General features: G+C 46.6%; 1 protein-coding gene across 2 annotated transcripts in view; it reads left to right on the top strand.

Moving 5' to 3' along the window:
* Positions 1 to 18,126, top strand: part of LOC138566148 (zinc finger protein 583-like) — a 211,739-nt gene that overhangs the window by 156,765 nt on the left and 36,848 nt on the right. For both annotated transcript variants that reach the window (XM_069643162.1, XM_069643161.1), the window contains one exon: positions 13,862 to 13,960. In XM_069643162.1, the coding sequence (XP_069499263.1) occupies positions 13,862 to 13,960 (99 nt within the window). The remainder of the gene's footprint in view (positions 1 to 13,861; positions 13,961 to 18,126) is intronic.

The following is an 18,126-nucleotide window of genomic DNA, read 5'->3' as shown; positions in this document are numbered from 1 at the left end:
ACGAAATGTGTCCAAGGTCACACAGTTGCAGTACACAAAAGTCTTGTAACGGTTCAAAAAGGAGTTGGATCAAAGAAAGGGACCGGTTAGAAGGTCAAGGCGGCCAGCCCAGTCCAGAAGGTTAAGGGGTTATTATTACCTTGTAGCAATCTTTAGAAAGGGAGGCCTGGCGGACACGGTACCTTTAAAGTGGTGAGAATACTCCAGCGGGGGCAGTTGTACCTGGCAGCGGATGCAAGTCGGTGCTTCGTCCGGGGGAAGAGAGGATCTCGTCGGGGACGAAGACAGGAGTCCGTTGCAGTGCCAGGGAAGAAACCAGCCGCAGAGTTCTCAGTTAAAAGGAACGGTCTTTTAGTTTGCGGTCCAGTGGTAAGTGGCTATCCGGTTGCCGGGGTGCTTGGCACGGGCAATTGGACCACAAGCCGGTCTGGGGTGCGAAGAGAAGAAGGTAAACTGGTTGTGCCCACCAGTTAGGGGAAGAAGCCTCTCCAGCAGGGAGATCTTCTCTGTCGTCGGGAAGTGGTGAGTCGGTTCCGCAGGGCTCCACCGGTGGTGTCGTTGTGGTAGGTCGGCTCGGCTTCTCCCTCGTCGGATTCTGATGTCCTGTGGCGACTTCTGCAGTTCCAGTCCCCAAAGCCCTGCTTTTATGCAGCACACCTCCATTCACTCAGCCTAGCTGTCAATCAAACATGCTAAGTGGTGAGCCGGGCGGCTCACCACTTGGGCCAATCACACAAGAGTGCGACTTGAGTTACCAAGGTAACTCAGTCCAGGGTGCCTAAACCCCCTCCTGCACCCCCTGTGGTACCCAGACAGAGTGGCACCACTTTTGGAGGCTTCTGTGGAGAAGCCCGCCAAAAAGTGGAACAAAGGGCTCGACTTGGGTTGGAGTCACAGAAGAGAACACAAACGCCATTTTAGAATCGAGTCCTGGCAAAAAATACCAACCGGCGAATTAATATTAAATAAATAAACCGGCGGTATGTTCGAGGCTATGAGAATTAAATAATTAAATTTGGTAGCCTCGAACAATGGGAAAATCCCATAGGAATATATTTGCGGTCGAATATAAAAAGTAGTACTCACTGCCACCAGCCAAAACTCGATCAGGGGGGATGGAGACGCGCCCCCTCGACTAACAGACCCCGGGGCAATCGAATTGCCCCGACCAGTACGTCCACAATATGATGGTTTGTACTGGTTTCTGTTAATAATTTGGGACTAGTAAAGCCAATGGTGACTTTACATGCCCTGAGAGACAGTAGTCAGTCCCAGGGTATGGAGTCTATGGTGGGGTGTCACTATGACACCCCGGTGTTACTGCACGATGGTGCGTTACACGATGGTGCGTTACACGATGGTGCGTTACACGATGGTGCGTTACACGATGGTGCGTTACACGATGGTGTAACACACATAGAAAAAAATACATAAGACCCTATGGAGTAAAGGACCCCATAGCCCATAAAACACATTAGCAGTCAAAGGAACACCATAAATCATGTCTAAGAGTGGGAGAAAAAGAGTCTCACTCTTGGCAGGAGAAAAAAAAACTCCAGAAATCCAACAAAGCTACTGGGGGACTCACTAGGTTAGGAAATTCAGCCTAAAGAGAGAATTCTCCCTAACAGTCCTCTTCCGCCTCACTGGAGACTATGCCCGAGACACAGAAGCCCGCCTTAACATTTACTCCACGATCCAAGCATGGATGGCGATTAATGGCCTCTGCCTCAACGGAGACAAAACAGAGATCATCATCCTGGCCCCCAGCGAAATCCTTTCCAAGCTCAGCCAAGACTACTCACACATAACCATCGACAACACCAACATAACTGTCTCCACTGCTGTGAAGACCCTATGAGTATACTTAGAAGCTACTCTCTCCATGACGAGACAAGTCCACGCCATCTCCTCCTCCTCCGCACTGACCACCAAACTCATCTTTGCCATAAAACCCTATCTTACCACTCCCAACTGCCTCTCCATCGCTAGCCACCATAGGAGCCAGGCTAGACTATTGCAACATCCTCTTAGCCGGCACTTCTACTAAAAATCTAAACAAGCTCCAAACAGTGCAAAACAATGCGCTCCGCGCTGCCCTGCATATCCCCAAATTCGATCGTGTCGCAGGCCAGAAGAAATGCTCACTGGCTCCCAGTTAAAGAAAGAATTAACTTCAAAGTACTCTCCCTTACACACAAATGCATCAACCACACCGCTCCCTCCTACCTAGCAGAAACCATCATCAGGAAATCCTCACTTCGTCCTATAAGAACCCCCCATGACAACCAACTCCGGGTTCCCACCATAAGAGCGAAAGCTGGAGGCATTGGCTTCCCACACATAGCAACTAAGCTCTGGAACAACCTCCCTAACTCTCTCAGAGCGGAACCCTCGCTGCTTTCCTTTCGGAAATCCCTCAAAACCATGCTCTTCACATAACCACCTCCCACCCCCCCATCCAACATGAACACCACATATTCCCTGATGTCTTATGTATGTAACTAAAACATGATACTGTTAATCTAAATGCCTTGTAAACTTATTTTATCTAAAACATGATACCGCAAATCAAAATGCCTGTAAACTTAACAACCTTCCTTCTGTAACCAGCCAAATGCTTATATGTAACAGCGCCACAATGCCCATGGGCTGAGCGTGCGCTTTAAAAATACGAATACATAAATAAATACGTTAACGTGTATCCATGGTGCATGCAAATATGACAGAACAGACGACCATGCGTGTATAGTTAACCAATCTACAGTGTAGTTTGAGGGAACAAAGGGTCGTGTAGGGGCTGGAGAGGTAGAGATGTAGTTCGGCAGTTAGGTGTCGTTAGTGTGTGGCCAATTGAGTATCTTATGTCTGAATATAGGGTAGGGTTGTGCTAGTCTGAGGTCAACTGGTAGTCTGTTCCAACATTGTGCAGCTTTAACAGGGAAACTGGTTCCTCCTGCTGTCGAGCGTTTGAACCTAGGAATCTCTAACATGAATGAGTTGGCAGATCTCGTAGGGTGGGTAGCTGTTCTCCTGGTAATTTTATCCATAAGGTATGGGGGTGCTAGGTTATTCAGGCATTTGGAGGTTAGGGATGCTGTTTTGAGGATAATTCTGTCCGTTATTTTCAGCCAGTTAACCTCCTTCCTGAGTTTGGTAATATGCTCTCTGTAAGGGATGTACAATGCGGCCCTCGGGGCGTTATTCTGCAGTCTTTGGATTTTGTCTGTAATGTATTTGTTGGCTCCCGAGTACAGGGCATTACAGTAATCTAATCTTGACATGATAAGAGCGTTGGCTAGTGTGGTGCAGCTCGCTCTCGAGAGGTATGGTCTGGAGGCTCTGATGAGTTTGCAAGTGTACTTTGTGGATGAGGAAAGGGAATTGACTTGCTTTTTAAGAGTGAGAGAGGAGTCTTAAGTAGAATCCTAAAGTTTTAACTACAGACATCACCTTGATAGGGTTGTTATCAATGTTGAAGGATGTGTAGTTTGGGCTGAGTTTTTGGATATTAGCTTTAGAGCCTAAGATTAGTAACTCCGTTTTTTCGTCATTCAGGCAGAGGCCCATGGGATGCCATCCATGCGTGAAGGAGGGTGTGTATTTTGTTCACCAAGGCTGAGTCGGCCTCGAAGTTGCCCGAAAGGGGTATGAGGATCTGGGTGTCATCTGCATAGTTAGTGTAGGTGGCGCCCAGTCTATCCAACATGTCAAACCGGGGCTTGGTGAAGATATTATACATAGTGGGGGAGACGCAGGAACCTTGTGGGACCCCACAGGTTATTTTGATAGGGTTGGCAGAGGCTGAAGTAGAGAAGACTCTCATGGTCCGGTTAGCTAAGAAGGATTGGACCCAAGCTATAGCATCTTTGCTGAAGTTGGCGGCAGATTGGATGTGGTTGCATAACACTGCATGGTCCACCAAGTCGAACGCTGCCGACAGGTCCAGTAGGAGTAGCAAAGCTATTTTTCCATTATCCTGTAGTTCTTCCATTTGTGTCTTAAGGTCTAACAGCGCTGTTTCAGTGCCATGGAGAGGGCGGAAGCCTGATTGTCGTGACCCAAGTAGGTGGTTGGCTTCTAGATAGTCCTGAATTTGTATGTAAGCAGCTCTATCTAAAATGTTAAGTAGAAATGGTACAGTGGTGATGGGTCTCTAATTGCTAGGGATAGAGGGGTCCAGAGTTTGTTTTTTAAGTAATGGTAGAACCCAGGATTTTTTAGATTGGCCGGTACTCTATTAGTTTTAAATGAGGAGTTTATCAACTTGGAGATAAAAGGGGCTAGGTCTCTGGCTGCATCCTTTATTATCTGTGCTGGGCATGTGTCGCCTTTACAATTAGAAGGTTTGAGGGAGAGTATTATTTTTTCTGTTTCAATTATGGAGATAGTCTTCAATCTAAAGGGTGTGGTTGTCCTAGTCAGCGAAGGTTGACTAGTTTGTTGGCCAGTGAGTGGTAGTGAGGCCTTTTTTGTTTGTTGCAATTTTGCATTGTAAGGACAGGATTTTATTCGCTAGAACATTTTGTATGTTAGTACACCATACTTTATCCTTTAGGGCATGGTCTACCGGTTGAATTGGGGATTCTAGTTCGTGGAGGATGGAGAATAATTCTTTAGTGTTGGATTTAGCTTTCTCAATCCTGTCATTGAAGGTGTTCTTTGTGGCTTTGGTTATTTCTTTTTTGTACATTCTCGCAAATTCCGGTTATTTCTGTTATTTTCAGAAGGGGAGTGACGCCAAATGGACTGGAGTTTCCTTTTTTGTGATCTTAAGGATTTGAGTTGGGGGGTGAACCAGGCATTCAGGTGCGTTACTTGCCTAGCTTTGCGCAGTTTGACAGGAGCAATCATGTCCAGTGCCTTAGTCATAGCATTGTTAAAGGTATTTACCAATGCGTCAGGGTTGTTCTTTCCATTCCAGAGATGGCAGTGACGAGAAGAGGGATACTTTTTTCAGCAGTGATGTCCTTCTTACTTCTGGTAGGGAGAGGCGGTGCCATATTATTAGGCTTGGGGCTGAGGAGGTCTAAAGCGGCAGAGAAATGTATTCAGTGATGATCTGTCCAGGATTGTGGGACGATATCGGTAATGTTGATGTTGCAGTTTAGTTTGGATACCCAGTCAAGGGTCCTTCCTTTGATATACGTTGGTGAGAGGACTTTTTGCGTAAGACCATGGTCATTTAGTAAGGCAGCAATAGATTCAGCATGTTTGTTGTCAGTATCATTAAAGCGTAAATTGAAATCTCCCAGCAGTAGTGTTTGGGAGTGATCTTTGGTGTTGTCGGCTAGAAGACTGGTTAGGTCGTCTTCGGTGGTGCCTAGAGGCCCAGGGGGTCTATATATCAAATGGATAGTTAGAGTACGGTTGTTGGAGAGGGGCAATTTGGCGGTTAGTACTTCACAGGATGTAAAGGGAGCTGAGGTGGCAAGTCTAATAGGGTGGGTTGTTTTGAAGATGATGGCTAGGCCACCACCTCTGGCATTCGGCCGGTCCACTCTAATGATTTGGTAGTTGTCAGGAACTGCTAACATGAGAGTTGGTCCTGCGGCCTCATGTAGCCAAGTCTCAGTTATGGCCAGTAAATCGAGATTGTCATTATTTAAGGTGTCTGCAATTTCAGTAGCATGGGCTACCACTGATCTAGAGTTTATGAGGGACCCTGTTAGCATTAGGGTACTGTCAGGGTTGGCAGTTAGCGAGGTTTTGTGAGAGAGGGTGTCTCGGGAAGTGTGATTTTTAGGGGGAGTTTTGTCTGTGGTATTAGTATTTTGTGTTAGTGTGGAGAAGGGGTTCTTAGACCGGGTAGTCGTCCGATTATTGACGTTGTTAGGGAAGTTTCTATAAGGTTCGTAGATCGGGGACAATCTAGACCTAAGTCTCAGGTTTCTATCCTTAGGGGGGTTTGTTATGATGGCAGTGGCCATAATGGTTATAATGGCAGTGGCCATAATGGTTATGATGGCAGTGGCCATAATGGTTATGACGGCACAGGTAAGTAGTGCCGTCTGGGCTAGTTTAGTCAAGTAGGCAGAGGTCATTGTCAAACTATGCTGAGGACATGCTAACATCTAAGTGTTGATTCAGTGTAGATGAGGGGGGACGGGACTTCTGTGCTATACCTAGCCTATGTTGTAGTTAGACTACATCTAGGCTAGTCAATGCAAAACACTCATAAGCTAAATGCAATTATGGGCGCAAGGCACATCTAGGCTAGTCAATGCAAAACACACACAGGCTAAATGCAATTGTAGGCGCAGGGCACATCTAGGCTAGTCAATGTAGCTCAGTAACAATAATAGATTAAGATGCATGTAATTATTTGAAGCAATGAAGGTAAGTCTAAATATGGCGGGTACAGTGAAGGCTATGAGTACATATGACTGGTGAAGCAGTGATGGTTCAGCGAAGTGCTATAGACCCCTATAAGGGCTGATCATAGAACAATAGTAGGGGCTGCTGTTACTTTCATCAGTCTAAGGTCAATAGTTAATAGTTAGGCAGTAATGCAGTGGATGCAGCATGTAGGATACATGTGTCTATTCATCATCTCGCAAAAGTGGGGGGGGTCATGTAAAAGCACTATGCAGGCACATGATATATTACAGTCACAAACGGGAGCATGGTGAGCAGCAGGACTTAGTGCAGAGAAGTCCTAGGCTTCGGCAGCTGCTGGTGGGAGTAGATTGGGAGGGTGTACTGGGCACGGAGCACAAGTAAAATGCAGACACTTTCAGAAACCTTTAGACAGTCACAAAACGCCAGCCACTAGGCTTTAATGTTACCTTCAAGACGCATGGGTGCTGGGGTAAGCCATCTTGGCTTTAATGACACTGATGACAAACACGCCCACTGAGTAGCAGGCCTACTGAAGGATCATGGGCTGATACTAAAAGCCCTCACCCCTACTCGCATCAAAAGGAATGACCCTCGATTGGGCCGCCGACCTGAACTGTAATATTACCATCACTAACATTACCCAGCAATCTTGGACTGACCACTATCTAATTACCTCCTCTGCGACACTAGACCTCATCTGCCCCAAAACTATTCTTATGGCACTGCCACTCCCCACTAGAAGCAAAAAGGACATTACAGTTCAAAAGCTACTCCCACATCTTCTCCCCGCTATTAACAACATAGCCAGTAATACAGACCCTACCTTACTAGTGGAGGTCTTCAACAATGCTATGACCAAGGCCTTGGACACTATTGCACCTGTCAAACTCTGTAAAGGTAGACCGAAATCTCAGCTTAATGCCTGGTTCACGCCCCAACTTAAAGAATTAAGACTCCAAAAAAGAAAGCTTCAATCAACTTGGCGTCATTCTCCCACGGACGAGAATAAAGCCAAGCTAACAAACCTCTCCAAACTGCACAAGAAGGAATATATTTAACGACAGAATATCTAAGGCGAAGCCGGACACCAAGGAACTATTTTCTATCCTTCGTGAAATGGAATCACCAATACCACAGGATGACAACACTCCCAAGGATAAGCCTTCGTGTACTGACATCCAAAATGCTCTATCGAATAAAATCACCTCCATCCAACTTAAAATGGCTAAAAAGAACGCCTCTCTGCTCTGACCTGCACAGCAAACCTCTCCAGTCACTCAAGACAGTACCACCCCACCCTTCAGCTTCAAGAAAATGTTTAACTCGGATGAGAGTCAGACTCTCGTTAATACCCTCAAACTGCTAAGGAGACAACTGCCCGGCCCAAATTATGTAGGATGCAGCTAGAGACCTAGTCCCTTTCATCTCGAAGCTCATAAATGCCTCTTTCAAGACGAACTCGGTTCCTAATAATCTCAAAGAATCTTGGGTGCTCCCACTGCTCAAAAAACAAACTTTAGATCCTTCCATCCTGACCAACTACAGACACATCACCACAGCCCCCTACTTACTTAAAATTATCGATAGAGTATCTTACCTGCAAATTCAGGACTACCTGGAAGTTAGCCACCTATTAGGATCTCGTCAGTCTGGCTTCCGCCCGCTCCATGGCACGGAAATAGCTTTAATAGACCTCAAGACCCAAATTGACCAGTTGAAGGACAATGGGAAATCAGCGTTGTTACTCCTCCTTGACCTTTCCGCTGCCTTCGACTTGATGAATCACAGTCTCATGCAACCACCTTAGGTCGCTGCCCATTTCTCAAGTGACGCCATAACTTGGGATCAGTCCTTCCTAGCTAACAGTACATTGAGTCTTCTCCCCCTCAGCAGCTGCCGATCCCATACAAGTCTCCTGTGGCATACCCCAGGGATCATGTGTCTCTCCTACCATGTATAACATCTTTACTAAGCCCTTGTTTGACAAGTTGGATAGACTGGGCGTCACCTTCACTAATTACGCAGATGACACCCAGATCCTTGTTCCCCTTTCGGGCAACTTCCTGGAGGACTTGGACTTAGTAAATAAGATATACCTCCTCATTCAGGCATGGATGGCATCCCACGGCCTCTGCCTGAATGCCGACAAAACGGAGCTACTGATCCTAGGTTCAGAGACGGCCATTTAAAAACTCAACCCCAACTATGCCTCCTTTAACATTGACAATAACGTCATAAAAGTGATGCCAGCAGTTAAAGCCCTAGGCTTCTATCTTGACTCTGCACTTACCCTCAAGGAGCAAGTCAACTCACGAGCATCATCAACGGCATATACCTGCAACCTGCAAAATGATCCGAGCCTGTAGACCATTTCTCTCTGAAACCAGCTTCATTACCCGGGCCAATGCACTCATAATATCCAGATTCGATTATTGTAATGCCTTGTACGCGGGGGCCAATAAGTACATTATTGACAAAATGCAAAGACTTCAAAATAATGCCCTTAGAGCCGCTCTAAATATCCCCAACCGAGATCACATCTCTACATTTAGAAGCAAGGTCCACTGGCTTAAGGTTAATGACAGGATCCTCCTTAAAACACTCTCTCTCACGTCCAAATGTCTGAACAACATAGCCCCACCTTATCTTGTACAAAGAATAAACAAGAGAATGACTGGCCGCCCTATGAGAGCTGCCAACGCCCACATCTTAGAGCTCCTGAGATTTAAACGCACCACAGCTGGCGGCTCTAGCTTCCCTGTCATAGCCGCACAATCCTGGAATGCACTCCCCGTGGATCTCAGAACAGACCAACCTTATTCTAGATTTAGACGGAAAGCCCTCACCTGGATACGAACTAACAATTCCTAAACCTGCTGCCATCGACCCCAAACCTATCTCTTCCTGTACTTTTACCATGACTGCACTTGCTACCTAATGACTGCTAGGACTTCCCTACTCTCAATGTATCTGTTACTATTGTACCTTTCGACTGTACTCATGTAACGCCCATATATGACCACTAGTCTCTTTGCAAACTATGTGGCAGCAATTCTGTTTATTTCCTGTATGTACGTACCCTACCTACTCTGTAACTAAGCTTCAAGTATATTTGTAACATTGCGCCCAGCTACCTGAGGGTTTGGTGTGCTCTATCCTATAAATAAACAAATTTGGCAGAAAGGCTGACGAGAGCCTTGAGAGGTTGCAGACCTCAAAAGCTGCGGCAAAATCTTTAAGCGCTGCAGTGCGTCAACCTCCACCTTTTCGTTCTAGGGGACAGCAGTGGAGGGGGTGGTTCCTTTTGTTTCTACTCCTCTTTTGGTAGAACGAGAGGGGCCGCCAGTCAAAGGGGCCAGTGAAAAAGTACCCAGGGTTGTCAGGGGAAATCGTGGTGCCAAAGCCGCTCAGGCAGTTGCCTCTTTGCCTTCAGGCACTGCCGCAGCCACTTCTAAACAGTCCTGAGGCCATGTCCCATGGTTCGCTGGTTGGGGGCAGGCTGTCTTAGATGCGTGGGTTCTGGATAGCATAGCCCACGGCTACTGCCTTCCCTTCCTTCAGCGGCCTCACGACAATCCACCGGGGAAACTCTTTGAAGTTTCGGGATCCGTTCCTTGTGCAGGAAATCTTGTCCCTGCTGGAGAAAGGCACCATAGAACTGGTGCCTGTAGCGGAGAGGAACAAGGGATGGTATTCTCCTTATTTTTTTTATCCCAAAGAAAGACAGTGGATTGAGACCCATCATGGACTTGCGTTGGTTGAAGAAACTTCTCAGGAAGGACAAGTTCAAGATGGTCACTCTTTCTCAAGTGCTCCAAGCCCTTCACCCTCATGATTGTTTGGTGTCTCTGGACCTCAAGGATGCTTACTTCCATGTGCCGATCCATCCCTTGCACAAGAAGTACCTGAGGTTTGCGACTGGTGACTCGCACTTTCAGTTTCGCGTCCTGCCGTTCGGATTGACCTCCACCCCGAGGGTCTTCACCAACCTCATGATGGTGGTGGCAGCGTACATCAGGTGAGGGGGGATTCACGTCTACCCCTACCTGTACGACTGGCTGATTCAGGCGCGCTCCCCCGAGCTGGCATTGGATCATCTCAGTGTCACCTGCCGTGCCCTCCACAGGCTGGGCTTCTCCCTGAATTTCAGGAAGTCGCACCTAACACCATCCCAACAGCTCCAGTACATCGGGGCTGTGTTAGACACGTCCTTGGGGAAGTGCTCGCCTCCCAAGGTGAGGGCTCATCACATTGTGCAGATGGTGGACAGGTTTCAACATGCCCAGAGTCTCCCGGCTTTCAAATTCTTAAGGTTGCTCGGCCTCATGGCATCCTTCATTTTTCTGGTGCCAGAGACCAGGCTGTGTATGAGATCCCTGCAGTGGGCGCTCAGGGTGCAGTGGTCGCAGTTCTCCAGCAAGATGTCGCATCTCGTTCAGATTCCACTCTCGGTCTCCCAGGATATTCTCTGGTGGGTCAACGAAGGGAACCTGATGATGATGGGGTGAGGGGAGGACAGTTTTGGCAACCGTGGCCGGAGGTGATGGTAGTGACGGATGCTTCCCTCACAGGATGGGGTGCTCATGCCAACGACTTGACCGCCAGCGGTCGTTGGTCTCTGTGGGAGTCCAGACTCCACATCAATTTGTTAGAGCTGGGGGCCATCAGGCTAGCCCTGAAGGCGTTTCTGCTGTAAGGGGGAAAAATGTCCTCATCATGACGGACAACACAGTGGCCGTGCATTACCTCAACAAAAAGGGGAGGGTTGGGTCATTCCGTTGTGCAGAGAGACAATGCAGCTCTGGTTCTAGGCTATCCAGCAGGAAATTTCGATCTCGGCAGTTCATCTGGCCGCAGACAACAATGCAACGGCAGACACTCTGAGCAGGCAGAGCACGGTCTCCCAAGAGTGGGAGTTGGCTCAGGAAGTCCTTCAGGCGATCTTTGTCTTTGCGGAACCCCACAAGTGGATCTCTTCGCCACCAGTGTCAACCGGAACTGTGAGAGATTCTGGAGGAGGAGCCTCAGGAGAAGCGTTCGTGGTGGATTGGTCATTCCCACTGCTGTACGCATTTCCTCCAGTCCCCTGTCATTCCTCAAGTTTTGCAGAGGTTACGGAGGTTTGGTTCCCACAAAATCCTCATTGCTCCGGATTGGGCCAGAAGAGCGTGGTACCCGGACCTTCTGGAAATGCCCATCTGCCCTCCACGCCGTCTTCCCCACTGAGAGGATCTGCTCTCATGTGACCGTTGGGGAGGAGGGGAAATTGAGGGGGGCAGCCGTGGGGTGGGGTAGCAGGGGTGTTAGAGTGGGGGGTAATTCGCCATCCAGAGGTCAAGACTCTCAACCTTCACGTTTGGTATCTGAAAGGTTGAGGTATAAGGATTGGGACCTCCCGGATGACGTGATGGAGGTGTTGCTTTCAGCCAGGCGGCCTGCAACAAAATTCCTGTACCATTGACGTTGGTGTAAGTTCTGCGACTGGTGCAGAGATCACAATGTTGATCCTTTTCAGTGCTCCATTCCTATGGTTTTGTCTTTCTAACTTTCTTTGGCCCACAGGGGCCTTCAAGTGGGTACCATCAAGCGTTACATGGCAGCGCTGTCTGTCTTTAAGCGCTCGTCTGAAGAATGTTCTTATTTTAAGATTCCTTTGATTTCTCAGTTTCTTAAAGGACTGACTAGTGTGTTCTCGCTGTCCCCTTTCCAGGGGCTGGTTTGGGATTTGAATTTGGTTTTGAAATTTCTCATGGGTGCTCCGTTTGAACCTTTGCACCCTTGTCCTTTGAGATTACTGTCCTTCAGGACTGTGGTTACTTCCGCTCGAAGAGTGAGTGAATTGCAGGCACTTTCATCTAAGCCACACTTTACTGTGTTTCACAAGGACAGGGTTGTACTGCAAGTACGTCCCTCTTTTCTACCTAAGGTAGTCTCTGCATATCATTTGAGTCAAAAGGTGGTTCTTCCATCTTTCTACTCTCCTCCTCATCCTGGTAAGGAAGAGGAGCCTCTCCATCGGTTGGATCCTAGGATAGCTCTTAGCTTTTATATTTCTAGGATGTCCAGGGTCAGAGTGGATGATCAGCCCTTTGTAGGATATGCTGGACACAGATTGGGCCAGGTTGTTACCAAACAGACCTTGTCCAGGTGGATTATCCTTACCATTACGGAGTGTTACCGGTTGACGGGTAAAGCCCCTCCTGATGGGTTGAGCTCATTCCACTAGGGGCGTGGCTACTTCACCACTCTCCAGCGGGGTGTTCCTATTAGGAATATTTGTGATGCCGCTACTTGGGCTTCAATCCATACTTTTGTAAAACATTATTCCCTGGATACAATCCATGGTCAGGATATGGCCTTTGAGAAGGCGGTTCTTTATTCCGCAATCTAATTGGGTACTCTACGTTCTTTTCCCTCGTCCATTTACTGGTACTGCTTTGGGAGTCTGTCAAAGATGTGGAATACGTTGGACACAATCCATTCGAAGAACAAGTTACTTACCAACTGGAAATGTTCTTTCGACTGGATGTTCCTCCAACGCATTCTACATCGCCTTCCCAGCCTGCCCCTCAGGAGAATTTCCTATGCGATTGCAGCTTCCGTTTCCGCAAGGCTACGTGCAGTCCAGCAGGCATCAGACTGGTGCCGCACGTTCTGGGGGAAGAAACTTAAACTGAGGCTACGGGCGCCGTGTGTCCTATTTATAACATCCTGTGATGTCGCCCTCGACGGAGGCCTTCGAGGGACATGGACCCGACGCAGGACACCCTCTGCCGAAAGTTTCCGAAGTGCACAGCTGTGGACATTACATGTCAAAGATGTGGAATGCATTGGAGGAACATCCAGTCGAAAGAATGTTACCAGTTGGTAAGTAACTTGTTCTTTATAAAACAACATAACAATATTTATATTTTTATTTATGTTGTAATTGTGTAAAAATGAACGAATTGGAGGTTATTACAACAGTGCATAGGGGTTACCTATTGGAAACAATGGGTTGTGTGAATATGAGGCAGCGAATCATCTCAGTGTTAGGGCCAAATAGGTCTTCCTCCAACCCTTCTTTTACTTCATTAAAAGTCTATAGCAATCGCCTGTGTCGGAGTCTTACTCCTGATTCATTACACAATTTATTTAATCGATCATGTGCAACGTCCTCTGTTTCTGGCCCTCAATGGGAGTACGTATTACTCTTGTTCGGCCTGACGTCAATCCTCTTTTGAAGACGAGGCACATTGACCTTAAATAGCACAGACCTGTCCAGGTCCGCCATATTGGAGGTATGGCCCTGATTTTGAATGTCCTAGTTGTACGTATTGTGTTAAACGTCCCTCCTTATACTCTTCTGTTCAGTAGGAGTACAGGAATGTCCCTCCTGGGGACATAATGACTTTAGGAGGTGAGTAACCATATGGCAGCTGTCAATTGAACCCTTTGGAAGTTGTAATAAGCAGAGCTGATCCCTTCTTAGTTCTGCATATTTAGTAATTTATAAGTGACTTATTTTTGTGTATTACAGGACATGAATTTATATCGTTCTGCATAAAGCGGGAAGAAGATAAAAACTCCATGGGGAACCTGGACTGTGAAAGAAGAGCAGACAGCAGCTGTCCCAGGGGTGAGGCAATCAGGCTTGGACTCTTTACCTTGGAACCTCATTTACCCTCTGTTTACATCCTCTTTACACTCTTACTGTAGGCAGTGTCTTAGGTTCTTGCCGGAAGGTTTTGCTTGGGGCCTACACTCTTAACACTCTCACTAATGCAGATTTCTTCTGTGTATGCCAACAATGAGTGAACCTTCCCGTTGTCACACCCACAAAGTTGCCTGTGGTATCTTATATGCTACACTATTGCCGTGCTAGCTATACAGATTGTAAACTGTCGAAAAGCACTCGACTTACCTTTGCTCCAAGATGTGACCAACACATTCCCCCTGTCTGAAGGATGCTACGTTGACCCCCAAAGGAACTTCATTGCCGCACGGCAGGATCACTCCCAAAGCTCGCCCATCAAGCAACACACCTAAGGTCACAAATGCAAATCCAAGTCTAGACGGATACAGATTTATGGGTTCCCTCTCAATAAAGGGCTTTTCAGTGTTTAGGATGTTGCACCTACTAATCTGAGGCTGGAAGGAGACTTCATGACGTTTTGCAGGTAGCCTTTGTTGACATGTTTTGTTAAGAGGCATGTTTCGTTTCCATGCAGCTTTGCCGGAAATATTCTTTTTATGATGTACACCTTCTTTCTGACATGGTGGTGTTGCCCCTCCCCCCCCCCCCCCCCCTCTTCATCTCGACGCACGCATGCAACACACAGACTTTTATACTTCTACATCTAGTGGCGATAAAGGAGCAGATAGTTGGGAGGACTGAGGTTTTTATTCTTCATGCTGAGTTCTGCTTCTACTCCCTTTTTCCCCTGATTGACTTTTATAAGACTAGAGTAACTCCAAGGATTATGTATGGTCTGAAACTTGTATTTAATATGATAAAGAAGTGGCATGGGGTACTATGGCGCTCAGTTCTGATTCTTCCATCCTCTGTGCCTATAGGGGCTGTACGCTTACAGTTAGGCATAAACCTAATAGGCTGAGGTTATAGTTCAAAACTAAGGGCAATGGGTTACCCTTTTTAATAAACTGGGGAAGATTTACTGTGAGTACTTGGACTTCTGTGAAGAAATGTATGAAAACGTGTGATCTCCATTGATCCAGACAGAGACAAAAAAAGCCAAAGGATTGGCAAAATATTGAAAACTGGGAAAGTATACACAAGCTCAAATTATAAAGAGAATTTAGGTGCACCTCATTAGGTTTCCAGGTGCCTTTAACATATATTGTAGAGACCCCCTCACGTTTACATCTGACCTTAGTTTTATAATTTAGGTTAAATTGCCTGCATCCGTTAGAATTGCTGGGGCTGAGTATCGGCTTGTCACTTGGAAAGAGGTCTTGCGGACTCTGTAAAACAGAGCAAATAGAAACTCTTTGGCAATTAACTCTTGATTGCGCTAGCCTAGTACAGCGTCTGTTATTGTATTTGGGCAAGTTTGTTAACTCTACTGGTGCGGTCATGTGTGATAATTTGTCGAATTTTGTAGAACCGCCTGATGATGGCAGACACATTATCTTCGTCTATTGAATTAGTTGACTTCTTAAAGTAAATATTCATACAATTGGGTGATACTCGGTCTCTTACTGCAACAATACTGAGCCTATAGGGCACAGTGTGTGGAGCAAAGTGGGGCCAAGTGGTCATTACATGTTGCACACAGTTAATGGTCTTTTCTCTGTGACCATTGAGGAGGTGTTTCGAGACCCAGCTGACTACTTGAACTGTGCAGAAGCAGTGCTGTGCGGTGTGTGGGGCAAAGTGGTAATTACGTGGTCTGTATGGGGCAGAAGGGGCTAGTAGAGTGATAATTGACTGGTTTGCTGCATACTGAGGACCACACAAGCATTAATTGAGGTGAGCGTTCTAAACAACAAACATCTATTGTTGGACTGCATGGCTAATTTATTCCCTGTAAACCCAGCGCCCAGTGATAAAGCTTCCATTTAAACTATATGGGAAAAGCAACAAACAAGAATAGGGCACACCTTTCACGATGGCTAAGCCGTACGGACCGAAGTTCGAGAAATGACTTGGGAGTGTTATATCCGATACGGGCAACAGATACAGCTGAGGCCACGGGGAACATGAATGCTTCTGTATTACCCGTTGATAACATGTGGGTGAAAATTACTGCGTTTTATGGCTCCAGGGGAACCAATCGAGAAAGGCTGCAGCTCCCGATGACTGACAGAGGAAATGGGCAGCCCACATACGAGTATAAACAACTCGCTAATTGACATTTCTGTTGAAGTTATGCTATGCCCTACATAACAGTACCTAAACGAGCACTAACTGTATGGTGAATAATGAAGCTTCTGTAGTAACCAGCAGGACGTGAGCCTGCAGTACAGACATCGGCGGCCAGAAGTCCAAAGCTGATGTATGATTCAATCATAGAGGCTACATTGCCAGCCGCCATTAATGTTCAATCGTCTCATAACCACTCTCGTGAGGATTCCACATTGAATGAGTCTTCACGAGTAGTTCACTTTGCAATTAAAATATTGCTTACACTTTGTGGAACCATTCACAAAGACTTAAAGCATCAAGGTGAAGCAATAATGCAATTGCACAAGCTTGTTGGTAATCGGGTACTCACAGCTGGAGAGGGTGAGCTACAGCCCGGCTCTACGGCCCCACCCAAAACCAACGCCATTCAGACAGACATACAAGAAGCAAGTAATATACATGAGGAAGGATTAGTCTCCCCAGCAACCTATCTCACACATAAACAGTGGTTGACTAAGTGTCAAGAGAGTACAACAAGCATTGGGTAACAGTAATGTCAACCATCCCTTAAATTCAACGAGCAGTCCTGCCTAACAGGCAAAACTAAAAAAGTTAAGAAAAAGAGAAGCACCCCAGAAGAGGAGATCAACACAAAATGTGGGTACAATAACTAGCTGACTGGTGAAGGACGACTGGCATGTGCCGGCAGTAGCATCCGAGCTCCCACGTAATCCTACACTCAATTAATCTATACAGGCATCTGGGAAGGCTGGTATGTGCAGGCAGAAGCATCTGAGCTCCCACGTAATCATACACTCAATGAACCTATACAGGCATCCAGGATGGCTGGCATGTGCAGAAGCTACCACGTAATCATACACTCAATGAATCTATACAGGCATCCGGGATAGCATCCAAGCTCCCACTGGCTGGTGAGGGATGACTGGCATGTGCAGGCAGTAGCATCCGAGCTCCCACGTAATCATACTCGATTAATCTATACACACATCCGCGATGGCAATACCGCAGAGTGTTGAAGTAAGTATTGATGATTTAAATGTGAAACCTCGGATTATCAACAAAAGAATATTGCTGAGGTTCTTGCAGTGCAGGAACTTGATCCAAAAACCATCACCATTGGGCCGGTCACAGTGACTGAAGGCAAACGGAATATGAACTGTTCAGCTTTTTGGATTCTACCAAGTACCATTGTTGAGACTGTTGAACTCATGTGACTTTGTAGAACCACTGGGTATGTCTCTGTCAGACATCCCTGAAATATTTGGGTTTTATTTTTGACAAACAAATGGAACCCTTAAAGGTAGCATTATGCTGTCTCAATGCAAAGGAAAACAGGCTACTAATGATAATGTAAATTTTAAACCATGTCCCAAGGTGACTACCAAGTATGACGCTCGGGGATGGCAATGGCTCCAGAGATTCCTACCCAGCTCAGGCCGCGCACGATTGCAAGTTGGAATCGCCAATGGTTTTGCCGTTTGTTAAAGATGGGTGAATCAATGTACAGATCGTTATGATATGTTTGCCCTTCAAGAGCCTTGGATAATGTTTGACATTGGGATCGATGGTTGTTTTCCAATCTGAAGCTGTAAAAGGTAGCACTGGCCGGCCAAAGGGTGGTTTCATGGTTGGAGTGAGGAAAGAACTCTTGTATTACCAAAGGATAAAGGGGGCAATGTATTGGCCGATACTTACGAGAATGTTGGTCATAAACATCTACCACCATCTGGGTAAAAGTATCTGAGGAAGTATTTCGCTATTTAGATGAGATTTTGACCCAGTGGGGAGAAGCGACCATTAGTAACCCGTTAGTAATACATGGAGATTTGAACTCAAGATGTGTGGACAGGAAGCAGTGTATAGTTGGATGTAGTTCAATGATGCACAAGGTATCGAACAACCGGGGGTTACATTGG

This window comes from Ambystoma mexicanum, chromosome 2p, assembly GCF_040938575.1.
Source record: "Ambystoma mexicanum isolate Mex_15411 chromosome 2p, UKY_AmexF1_1, whole genome shotgun sequence".
Lineage (NCBI taxonomy): Eukaryota > Metazoa > Chordata > Amphibia > Caudata > Ambystomatidae > Ambystoma > Ambystoma mexicanum.
Note: the sequence above shows the minus strand (reverse complement) of the source record. Positions and strands in the feature narration are given on the sequence as shown.